General features: G+C 45.7%; 1 protein-coding gene across 2 annotated transcripts in view; it reads left to right on the top strand.

Annotated features, from left to right (window-relative positions):
* The window catches only part of PIK3R2 (phosphoinositide-3-kinase regulatory subunit 2), a 31,938-nt gene extending 26,811 nt beyond the window's left edge, over positions 1-5,127 (top strand). For both annotated transcript variants that reach the window (XM_087952530.1, XM_087952531.1), the window contains exon 15: positions 2,938-5,127. In XM_087952530.1, coding sequence (XP_087808656.1) covers positions 2,938-3,130 — 193 coding nt within the window. In that variant the 3' untranslated portion in view covers positions 3,131-5,127. The remainder of the gene's footprint in view (positions 1-2,937) is intronic.
* The last annotated feature ends 7,407 nt before the right edge of the window (positions 5,128-12,534 follow it).

Genomic DNA, 12,534 nt, shown 5'->3' with positions numbered 1-12,534 from the left:
GCCACCATTGCTTTCCCTTCTCCCCGTGCTGCCGCGGTGTTTGGCGCGGCCACACGCGGCCAGCCAGGGCTCCTCCCTATAACCGGAGCCCAGTGGAGACACTCGGCTTCAGGCGCTCCTGTCACCGCCTTCCCTTCGCCTTCGAAAGCAAAGCCAATTCTTTTAAAAACGACGCCCTACTACCGGTACGACAAAGACTCCCCTGCCCAAGTGGGGAGGCGAATCCCCTGGGGCCGCAGTGCAGGATCGGCCCACCCCAGGAGAAGCGCCCAGCCGCCATCCCTGCCTGGCACTGGGCAGAGCGTGAAGAGCTTCTCCTGGGGCGCCCAGCGCAGCTGACAGGCAGGCCCTCCTGCCCGGCAGCGGAGCTCTTGCCAAGTCAGCGAGCGCCTCCCCGCCAGACCCTCCGCTCATCCCGCCAGGGCCGTGCCAGAGCCGTATGGGCTGGGAAAAGCTGGGAAAGCGAGCCGCGGGTGCGCGCCCGCCTGCCAAGCAAAAGAGCCCGGCCGACCCGAGCTTGGCTTCCTTCCCAAGTCCCTCCAGCCCGAACCCGAAGGGGCCACCAGGAGAGGCCGCCTGAGGCAGTGATAGCGCCCACCCATCCGTGGACAGGGAGGCAAGGCGACGGCCTGCGCCGCGTCCTCCTCCAAGCTGAGCCCCGCCGAGTGAGCGCCAATGCCCGATGCCCATGCCGCTGCAGCGTTTGGAGCTGCCGGCACGTTTGGAGATTCATGGGGACGGGGATGGGCTGGGCGAGGGGTGGAAAGGACGGGGGCTTTGGGCTCTCTCCGCCGGGCCCTCTGGCCAGGGAAGCAGCACTGCCGCCACCTCCCTCCCTGTCCGCGGAAGGGTGGGCGCTATCACTGTCTCGGGCAGCCTCTCCTGGTGGCCCCTTCGGCTGGAGGGACTTGGAAAGGAAGCCAAGCTCAGGTCGGCCCGGCTCTTTCGGTTGGCGGGCGGGCGCGCACCCATGGCTCGCTTTCCCAGCTCTGCCCAGCCCTCATGGCCCTGGCGTGGCCCTGGCGGGATGAGCAGAGAGTCTGGTGGGGAGGCGCTTGCTGCCTTGGCGAGAGCTCCGCCGCTGGGCAGGAGGGCCCACCTGTCAGCTGCGCTGGGCACCCCAGGCGAAGCTCTTCACGCTCTGCCTGACATCAGGCAGGGATGGCGGCTGGGCACTTCTCCCAGGGTGGGCCGATCCTGCGCTGCGGCCCCAGGAGATTCGCCTCCCCATGTGGGGTTGGGCTGCCCTCTCGGGCAGGGGAGTCTTTGTCGTAGTAGGGCGTCGTTTTTAAAAGAATTGGCTTTGCCTTCAAAGGCAAAGGGAAGGCGGCAACAGGAGCGCCTAAAGCCTCCGGGCTCCGGTTGCAGGGAGGAGCTCTGGCTGGCCGCGTGTGGCTGCGCCAAACGCCGCGGCGTTGCTTTAAACGCCGCGGCAGCACGGGGAGAAGGGAAAGCAACGGTGGCGGAAGTGCCCCACCAACACCGAGGTCAATGCAGGCAGCACCATATCTGGGTATGCAACAAAAGTACTTCCTAACAGCCACCCCCATCCCCGCCATCCCCCCCCCCATTTCGCATGTTTAATATAGGCCTTAATTTGGGGGGAGGGGCTTAATTTGATTTTATGTCTATAAAGCATGCTGGGACTTCCTATTGGGGGAGGCCGTATTGTTGGAGAAACGCGGTACATTTGTGGGAATGGCAGGCATGTGCGCAGCCATTCCCTGTATCCTCATCCCACCAGAAAGGTTGGGGACCTATTACAAAATGCTTCTTCAAAAATGGCGATTATGGCTGCAGCAAGACTATTGTATGCAGAAAAACGGAAGGACACTTCAATTCCTAACACGGACGAATGGCTGAAGAAGTTGATGAAATGGCAAAATTAAACTATTTTGATTAAAGAAAAGAATATAAGTATTTTTGTTTCTATATGGAGACCGCTTCTGAACTTTGTGCTTGAAGTAGAAAGGAATGAAATTTTGATTTTGGGTTTTACCGATTAGATTCATAGATCTTTATAGAAATAGCTTGTTCATATTATTATGAAATGCAGAAAGTTGTGATTTGATATTAATGCCTTATTTTACTGCAACAGAGAGAGTGGGAAGCCAATGTTTCTTTTTCTCTTATCCTCCCTCACTTCTCTTCCCCCTCTCCTTCCCCATGTTTTCCTATTTACTTTCCTATTTTGCATCTTATTTTATTTTATAACCCAATAAAAAAAATCTTAAAGCATTAAAAATAGCAATCGTGACCTGCATTTTCTTTTGATACAATATATGCCTTTTTTGTTTGTTTACTTCAATAAACGCAGGTGGTCCTTGCTTAGCAACCTCTTGTTCAGTGACCATTTGAAATTATGATGGTGCTGAACGAAGAGGCTTATGGTCAGTCAGTCCTCAATGCACCAGCTATCCCAGCGGTCACATGACTGAATTTCGGAAGCTTGGCTACCAGCCTGCAATTCCACTCAACAACCCACAGTCATGTGGCTGCCATTTGCAATTTACACTGCTGACTTTCAACAAGCAGAGCCACTAGGGAAGCTGGCCACAAGTGGCAGTCACATGACTTCACATATAACAAACCATGATTCCTTAATGACCGGAATTGCCATCACGAGTCAGTGCGGTTACATGACTTTTTGACTTTATGCCCACATTGCTTAGCGACAAGAGTTCCCAGACCTGATTACAGTTGTTAACCGAGGACTACCTGTTCTTCCAAGAAAATTTTCAATATTCTTCTAAATTCTGCATCATGGATAACATCCACTTTCTCTTTCTTCCTGTGCTCCCCCGTTCTCCCCCCCCACCAATTCCCGGCTGTCCCTCATTGCCTTTATGCGGTTCTTTGTCTTTCTTGAACAATGTTTAATGACCCAAAGTGTTAATTGTTAATTTAATGAAGTTCTTCATTTTTTTGTTCCTACAGGGTAGATGGAGACACAAAACACTGCGTGATTTACAAGACGGCAACAGGCTACGGCTTTGCAGAACCTTACAACCTCTACGCCTCGCTTAAGGAGTTGGTTTTGCACTACAAGCACACCTCCCTCGTGCAGCACAATGACTCACTCAATGTCACGCTGGCTCACCCCATCCTCTCCCAGCCTCCGCCGAGATGAACGCTTCCCTTCCCTTCCCTACCATTCCCCACTTCCTACCCTTCCAGAAACTCCGATGAACGTCCTGCCTTTCCTTGACTGCCCCATGAGGATCAAAAAAAAAAAACCCTCCCAACCCCTCATATTTCCTTCTTGTGTTCATCGTTAACTCTGCCTATTGTTCAATACCTTGCTTTCCATTGGTGGCCCTCCTCTTTCTACTTCCTTTTCCCGCCTACCCTCCTTTCTCTAAAGTTGGGGTTTTTTGTTTTTTTTTCCAACCTTGACGATGTTAAGAGATTTGGCCTTTGGCTCAGCACGCTGGCGGGAGAATTCTGGGAATTGAAGTCCGTGCATCTTAAAGCGGTCAAGGTTTAAAAATCACTGTTCTAAGCTAACTTTTTTTTTTCTTCTTTTTTTTTACATTTGCTGCTGCATTTTGAATTCCTTCTTCACTTCACTCCTAGTGGCTTTTGTGTTTTGGTGCTAGGGGTCCTACTTTACACCGCTGGGCACGATCTCTGCAGAGAAGCTATTCTTGGGGTGGGGGTGTGTAAAAAAAGGTGCTTCCTAGGCTGGCAATCCCTAAGAACTTGGGAAGAGACCATTGTTTCCTTTCCTCGTTTTTCTCCCTCCTGGATTCGCCTGGGAAGGGTTGGAGGAGATGGTTTTAAGAACTCCTCAGGCCTTGCCTCCGTCTATGTTGGCATTCACCTGGCAAAACTCAGCCTGCCTTGCAGTGACACTCCTGCCCCCCCGCCTCCCCTTTTGCTGGCTTTCTTTTCCTTCCCCAGTGTACAGTGACATGACAGCAATCTGTTTTTAAGCTTCCTATGCAGCTGCTTCTGTTTTTAAATATGCAAAAATGGAGAGCGGAAAAGAAAACCCCATTATCTCGTGGTCTTTGGAAGCTTCTCCCGACTCTTTCAATCTGCCTCGCTTTCCAAGCACTTTACCTGCTGCTGAACGGGCGGTGGGGCAGAGGGAATGATGCCCGATTCAAATGCCCTCACACTCCAGCCTTCCCCCCCCCCCGCCCCCATGGCTCCATTTAACCAGGATGCAGAGCCTGCCTCTTCTTTGAACCCGGACGCTGAGGCGAGCAAGCCATGCTGGAGTTCCTCAGCCTTCCCATGACACCAGGGGTAACATCCTTTCTGACAGGGCCTCCGCTTCAGCATCCCCCAACCTGTCCTGCTTCTCAGGGCCGTACCTGTCCCTATGTCTGGATGAACCTGGAGACTGGTGGCTTGACTGCATGCTCTTTGGCATAAAGCCATAAACTCATTTCCAAACTTGTGGCCAAAAGGAAGGGGAAGGGGAGGAAGTTCTCGGTAGTTCTCACTCGTAGGCTTTCGTCTACCGGTATTGCCTGGCCTGATTTATGCAGCGCTGGTTTCCATTTCCAAAGGGCTGGTCTAAAGCCATTTGATCAGTACGACCCATATCGCACACACACCCACCCCTGTGGTTTTTGTCTCGTGCGGGCACATGGCACCGAATGCTCTCTTGGTCTGAGCCTGCATTTTTTTTTTTTCCTCTTTCATCTTCCTATCAAATCCCCTTTTTGATGCCATTGCTGACCTCCAGTAAAGGATGGAATTATTATTCTTTAATTTTCATTGTTCTTTTCCAGTTAGCAAGGGTGAGGGGGCTCTTTCTCGGTTCACGGCCATATGCCCCTCTGGATCTGCATGTTCCTCCCCTGCAGAACAGAGTGAGCTCGAATGAATGGATTCCAGCAGCAAAAGTTTTGTGTGTGTGTGTGTGTGTTCTCATCCTAGATATATGCAATAATACCAAACGCCTCTCTTATTTCTCTTCCTCACATCATTCCAGCCATACTTTCCAGGCTCATTCACTTAAAAAAAAAAAAAAAAAGGAAAGAAGTGTTTATTTCATCATTGTAAGCTTCAGTATTTGCGTCAGAATTTGTTACTGTAAGATAAAAAGAAAATGAAAAGTTTTGTACGGTACTTCAACATAAAAAATAATAAAATGAAATGTGTTAACGCAAAGGTGCACATACTTATGTTTCTCTCTTTACTCCTCACATAGTTAAAATGTTTAAAATGGCAAAAATAGTTCAAGGTTTTTTTTTAAAAATTTTTTTTGCAGAGTTGGAGTTTTGAAGGTCTGTCAAGCAAGACCAAGACAGAGCAGTGATCACTTTTAAAGAACGTTTGTTCCTGAGAAGGAAGTGGGTAGCTTGATGCTTTTTGTAGAAAGAAGAAGTGAAAAATGATGTCTCTGCATATGTCAGGGTTCTCAAACCATAACGAGTACCAACCCCTGAGACTTGCTATGCTAGTGTTTTTTCATAATTTGATACAAAAATTAAAAACAAAGTTATCCAATTACAGCAGTAAATACATTTTATTCCTTGAACTTAAAATGTTTCATTGTGGCCTCTTGGCTGGCAACTTTAACTAGTATACCAATATTTAGTTTTTTTTTTCCTGGGTTGATACGTACTGTATTATTTTGTTATGACAGTTTCTAAAATGGCCAACTATGAATTCTGGGAGTTGGAAGATCACAGGTCATAAAGTTCTCATAGTTGCCCACACTTGATTTATAGGATAATTTAGGAAGCCTATTCCCCAAATCTACCCCAGTTTTGCTTCTCTTTTCCCCCCATACCTGGGCAGTGTTTCCTGAGCTGGCAGAGTGACCCTTAACAGCTGACAGGCAGACTTGGCCTTCCACGGCCATCTTGTTCCCCATTTGCTAAGGCAGTGCCAGCTACTGACCCTGTTTCACTGGCCAAATATTGCTTTGCCTCAACTCCCCACTGTCACTGCCTGAAGATCCCAATGCGGGCTGAGAAACAGTGCACTCCCATTCTCGAGAGACAAGGCTTCCTGGAAGCTGGTGGCACGCATCAAGTCAAATCAATTTCTGCTATCGTCAGGAGCCCTTTTGGGTTGGGCTGAAGCAAGCTGCTAGTATGGTTCGCCGGCAGCCTGTGCAGATGGCAGCGGAATTGGACAGTGGCGAAGAACGGGGACCAGTCTGGGAGTCTGGGGAGGACTCAGACAAGGGTCCTGCGCCTGAAACAGAGATGAGGCGGGACCATATGGGAGTAGGATGCTGAGTCCGGAGTCTCCAGAGTCTGGCAGCTGCAAGGCAGAGGAACAAGGGGAGCCTGTTCCCAGTGTGCGTGTGTGTGCACAGAGCTGCTAGAAGGCAAGAGCAGCTAAGACAAAAGGGGTGACTTGGGAGTAAGGCTTGGAGGTGATTGTCCCTCCCATAAGGTATAAAGGACAGGCAAAGGTAGAGAAACCTTTGCAGGAAGCAAAGTCGTTCGCTCTGTTTGAGTTAAACTTTGAAGCTGTGTGGACTTGGTACTTTGGTTGTTTTTTTACAGTTAATTTGGCACTTTAGTTGTTGGCAGCAATTCAAAGGAGAGAAAGGTGGGTGCTTATCTCAAGGGACTATTTGGGACTCATTACAGGCTGGGAATGCAGATAATTCCCAGCGTTGAAATAAAACGAGATGTTTGGGCTAAGTGTGTGCTTAATTACTGTCTCAGGAAGCCTCGGTCAGAACAGCTAGGCTACAATCTGTTCCTCTCACTGGGATGCTTCTATGGCTCCAACTGGGCATCTTAGTGGTGCTCAGCCAGACTTTTCTTAATTTATCTGCTGTTTTATTCAACTGTCCTACTATCTGTGGAAAATTACATGGAAGGAGACTCCATTAAGTCATTCATGCCCTAGTAGTCACTTCCAGATTGGACTGCTCCACGTGGGGCTACCCTTGAAGAGTATCAGAAAGCTTCAACTAGTGCAGAATGCAATGGTGCAAGTGGTCATATGTGTTCTGCTTTATGAGCTGCACTGGCTGCTTCTGGGTCCAGTTCTAAGTGCTATTTCTGACCTTTTAAAGTCCTTCAAGGCATGGGGACAATTATCTGAGGGATCACCTGTCCCCAATTACATCAGCCTGTCCTGTTAGAAACAGCAGGAAAGGCACGTTATAGGTTCCATCAGGTAGGGACTTGCTGGGTCCTAGGAGTTGGGCCTTCTCTGCTGTGGCATTCTTATGAAGCATGCTCCCCCCCCCCAAGTTAGGCTCACTCTCTTTTCCTACCATTGTTTAGGACTGGGGTCCCCAAACTTGGCAACTTTAAGACTTGTGGACTTCAACTCCCAGAAATTCTGGCAGTTGAAGTCCACAAGTCTTAAAGTTGCCAAGTTTGGAGACCTCTGGTTTAGGAAGTCCCTTAAGACCCAGTTATAATATCAGGCCTGAGAGGTCTTTATGAACCAGAGACATTCTTAGATATACTGTGATTGATATTCTTGCTCTTTCTGTGGAATCTGTATGTTTTATGTTTTTTATAATATTATTTTGATTTTTATCCCTTTAAAATGACTTTTATGAATGTATTTGCAGTTTTATTCAACTGTTGTATGCCGTTAAGAATTGCTTTGTGTGAGGGGACAGTCACAGAAATGTGATATATAGATAGAATACCTGTATTTTTTTAAACAAAGGTATTTATTTAAATACAGGCAGTCCTCCACTTACGACCATAATTAAGCCCAAAATTTATGTTGTGTGTTGTTTATGCTAAGTGAGATGTTTGTTGAGTTTTGTCCCATTTTAAGACGTTTCTTGCCACGGTTAAGTGAATTACTGCAGTTGTTAAATTACTAAAACGGTTGTTAAGTGAATCGGGCTGCCCCATTGACTTTGCGTGTCAGATGTTGGGACAGCAACCATCATAAATATGAGTTAATCAGAACAGAGCAAGAAGGTACCTTCGAGGTCATCTAGTCCAACCCCCTGCTCAAGCAGGTGACTGTATAGTATTTCAGACAAGTGACTGCCCAGTCTCCTCTTAAAAACCTTCAGTGTTGAAGCACCCACAATTTCTGAAGGGAAGCTGTTCCACTGGTTAGTTGTCTTCACAAAAGACAACTAGGAACTTAGGAAGTTTCTCCTTAATTCCAGGTTGCTTCTCTCTTTGGATCAGTTAACCGCCCATTGTTTCTTGTCCTGCCTTCTGGTGCCAAGCACCTGAATTTTGATTACGTGACCATGGGGATGGTTGTTAAGTGTGAAAAACAATCACAAGTCACTTTTTCAGTACTGTTGTAACTTTGAACAGTCACTTGACAAGATGAACTGTTGTAAGTTGAATGCTTATAAAAATTGTCCTGAGGGTGAAGAGATTGAGGCAACTGGTCAGTTGTGTAATTTTTCTGCATTATTTTTCTGGTTATGCTCCGGACTTCTTTAACTTCCACCAATGTCTCTTGAACAGGCCTGAGGTGGGGGAGAGAGGAGAGATCATTCATGTGTATGTGGCAATTTTACGTCGCTCTCAATCTGGCCATTTGTGGAATTTGCTCTTAGCTTGTTTTTTGGCCAACGGTCTCGTAGCAGTCTCAGGTTATTTATTTCAGGAACCTTCCTTTCAAAATAATTCTTCCTGCTGCCATATTGTCATAAGATTAACTACTGATTTACTTTTTGCTTTTGTGTTTTTTGGCCATTTCCCAGGTTGCTCTTGCTGCAATTTTTGCAGCGTTCTTACCAGGCCCTCTTCTGCTCGTCCTCCTTCTGCTATTTGCTGACAATCATGCCGGTATCTAAACAGGTTTTGTGATCTCCAGAACATTCTCTAGTCAGCATTTCTTATTCTTGGAAACTTTTAAGTAATGTGGACTTTGACTCCCAGAATTCCCCAGCCAGGACACTTTAAAGTTGGTATGCTCCTCAATTAGGCAGCAACAACACTGATTTTGGGTGGCACACTATTCCTTGCTTTTTTCTTCTTCTAAACCTCCAATTCTTCCTTTTTACTCCAGCGTCAAAAAAACCCCACCACTTCACAAAACAAACAATTGGCCTGAGTCCTGTGGCATCCAAACCAGAACATTTTTTTTAATGAACTTTTGGTCCAAGTCACAAAAATACTTACTTGCCCCAACTTATACTGTAAACAAAATATATTGCCTGTATCTTGTAAGAGTGGGAAGCCAGATTCACCTAATAACCGTGCTACTAACTTAATAACTGCAGCGATTCACTTAACAACTGTGGCAAGAAAGGTCATAAAATGGAGCAAAACTCACAGCAAATATCTCATAGCAACATAAATTTTGGGCTCAATTGTGGTCGTAAGTCGAGGATTACCTGTATTGACTTTGCTTGTTGGAAACCATCTGGAAAGGTTACAAATGGCGATCAGATAATAGATAACAGATAATCAGTGTTGGAAGGGACCTTATAGGTCATCTAGTCCACCCCCCTGCCCAAGCGGGAGACCCTATACCATTTCTGAGAAATGGCAGTCCAATCTCTTCTTGTAGGTCTCAAGTGATGGCGCTCCCACAACTTCCAAAGGCAAGCTGCTCCATTGGTTGATTGTTCTGTCAGAAAGTTTCTCCTTATTTCCAGGTTGAATCTCTCCTTGTTCGGTTTCCATCCATTATTCCTTGTCTGGCCGTCAGGTGCCTTGGAAAATAGCTTGACCCCTTCCTCTCTGTGGCAGCCCCTCAAATATTGGAAGACTGCTATCATGTCTCCCCTGGTCCTTCTCTTCACTAGATTAGTCATGCCCAGTTCCTGTAACAGTTCTTCATATGCCTTAGTCTCAGGGGTGGGATTCAATTTTTTAACAACCGGTTCTGTGGGCGTGGCTTAGGTGGTGAGCATGGCTTGGTGGTCATGTGACTGAGTGGACATGGGTTAGTGGTCATGTTATTGGCTGGGTGTGGCCAACTCAATATCACTCACATCAAGGCACGCATCTCCTCGCCTGGCCTCTCATGACTGTGGGGATGCTGCAACAGTCGTAAGTGTGAAAAATGGTCATAAGTCACTTTTTTCAGTGCCATTGTAACTTTGAATGGTCACTCCACACAAGCAAAGTACAAGCAAAGGAGGGAAAAAAACTCCAGAGACGTTCCTGTGACAGGAAGTCTAGTCCTGCCAAAAATGTAATAAGGGTTAACAGAGAGGCAGTTTCTGTAAGCGACACCAGAATGTTTCCTTCCTGCCTTCCTTACAGGATTAGGCCAGGAATTTCTTCTAATAACTGGTTCTCCGAACTGCTTAGAATGTTAAAAACCGGTTCTAGCGAATAGGTGCGAACTGGTAGAATCCCACTCCTACTTAGTCTCCAGTCCCTTAATCATCCTGGTTGCTCTTCTCTACACTTTTTCTAGAGTCTCAACATCTTTTTTATAATGTGGTAAATACTGGACAGTGCAACTGTCATAAACACATGCCAGTTGCCAAGCGCCTGAAATTTTTCACATGACTATGGGCATACTTCCACAGTTGCGTGAAAACTGGTCATAAGTCACATTTTAATGCTGTTGAAACTTCAAATGGTGACTGAACCAAAGCCAACATGGTGGATGTGACCATGCGAACAAAGCTTCATCTTTATTTACATTTATTTATAATAGTTGTACAGTTGTCCCTCTCTTATAAAAGTGACTCTGGTTCACGCTTAATTTAAAAAACATAAAATAGTCACGATTAAACAATAGTTTTAAACAAGGGACACAAATAGCAAAGGATGATATTAACCCACAGTAAGAAAACTGCTGCAAGCATCACATGCAACATACATAAAAAAAAAAAGAAACGTTTCATTTTTGCAGTTTCTATCTTGAGTTTTTTTGGTGGATAACTTCTGCCTTTTCTAAAAAAAAAAAAGTGTTAGAATTTTTCAATTCAACAAAGCTTGAAACAGTTAAAGAAAAAAAAAAGGAAATAGAAAATAAGAAAAAAGAAGTAGAGCAGGAAAAAATAGAATTATGATTTTTACCCTTATTTTTTATCTGGTAACTGCCATCTTATTCTGTCTCCTTCCCAAAACTATAAATATGAATTCAGTCCTTTCTTCTATCCATAAAAACTCCAGATAAGTCTTCTATCAGCGTTGCCATTTCTGCAAGCTCTGTTACTTTTATAATCCAACCCTCTGGGTACTCCATTATTCTTCCATCACCCATCTTCACTTTTTAGGAACACCCCAGCGGGAGCTCCCATATGGGTACTCTTTGACTTAACAACCATTCATTTAGTGGCCATTTGAAGTTACAACAGCACTAAAAAGGTGACATAACTCAGCGATCCACAACTTTTCCAGCTTGGTGGCCTGGCAGGGAAGGGGGGATAATTCTGTTTGAGTAGCAGATGGAAGCGTGCTTGGCTCCATTTGTGTGAGCAGTGCTTCAGGTGCGAGTGCAAGTGTCCACCACTTAAGCAAATGGAGCTTCACGTATGCACACTCGCTCTCTTGTGCTGCCCGTTTTCCTAACGGGCTATGGCTCGTGGATTGGGGAGCCCTGTTATAACACATTATATGTAGGTAGGTGTGTGTGTGTGTGTGTGTGTGTGTAGAAAAAGCAGAAGCCGCAGAGATCCTGGGAAGATCCCAAAAAAAGTCTGCAGGAAAAAACCCCACCCCCTTTTTCCTACTGATCAGTCATTCTTTACCATCTCCAGCTCCGTTCTCAGGGAGAGAGAAAGAGAGAGAGACTTTTGGCTTCATGCAAGGAAAGCAGCAGAAGCAGCAGAAGTCTTTCTTTCTCTCCCCCAAACTCCGCCAGAAATGAGTCTTTGCTGGTGCAGCCTCTTGGAGCAGGATGCCTTCCAGGGTCCCAAAGACTCCATGAAAACAATATGAACATATCCAAAGGGGAAACTTCCCTCTCTTACTTTATCTTACACAACTAGATTTTTTTCCCCTTTTGCTAATCTTATTTCCATAAACTGGGGTAGGTAACAGTTTATGGATTAATTTATTGTGGAATTAGTTTTAAAAAGTGTATTGCTGTTGCCCTGGTTATACGTTGAAGAACTCATTTTTTTCTTATTTTCAAATGTCCATCTTGGTGACAGAATTCTGTTGGCAGAAGTGTGCTTTAAAAAAAAAAAAAACCCGTGGGTTGGGTGATTCAGAACAATCTACATTGTTTCAGATTTTAGAGTTGTGAAGTGATGTGATATTTTCACTTCAGCAAACATCAGACATTCGGTTAACCAATGAATAAACGTATGTTTATGAAATCACTCTGCAAGAGACTGTGGCTTGTCCTATTACTTTGGTTTTAGATTCTCTTCTGGAGTCCAAACATAACTGTCTTGGAATCAGCAAAACTGTCCCAAAGATGCTTTTTCCAAAGGCAACTGGATTTTGTTTTTCCTTGAAGATATTTTGCTTCTCATCCAAGAAGCTTTTTCAGTTTGTAACTGGACTTTTTTTTTCCCTGAAGACATTTCGCTTCTCATCCAAGAAGCTTCTTCAGTTCTGACTTCAGAACTGAAGAAGCTTCTTCAATGAAAAGTGAAATGTCTTCAAGGAAAAACAAAGTCCAGTTGCCTTTTGTAAAAGCATCTTTGGGACAACCATGACCTGGATGACTAAGAATCTCCATAGACAATCAGGAAAA

This window comes from Notechis scutatus, chromosome 1 (genome assembly GCF_049901735.1).
Source record: "Notechis scutatus isolate UNSWTSFEM ecotype Mainland chromosome 1, rNotScu1.2, whole genome shotgun sequence".
NCBI classification, from domain to species: Eukaryota; Metazoa; Chordata; class Lepidosauria; order Squamata; family Elapidae; genus Notechis; species Notechis scutatus.
The sequence above is the reverse complement of the archived record's forward strand: the minus strand, read 5'-3'. Positions and strand labels throughout refer to the sequence as shown.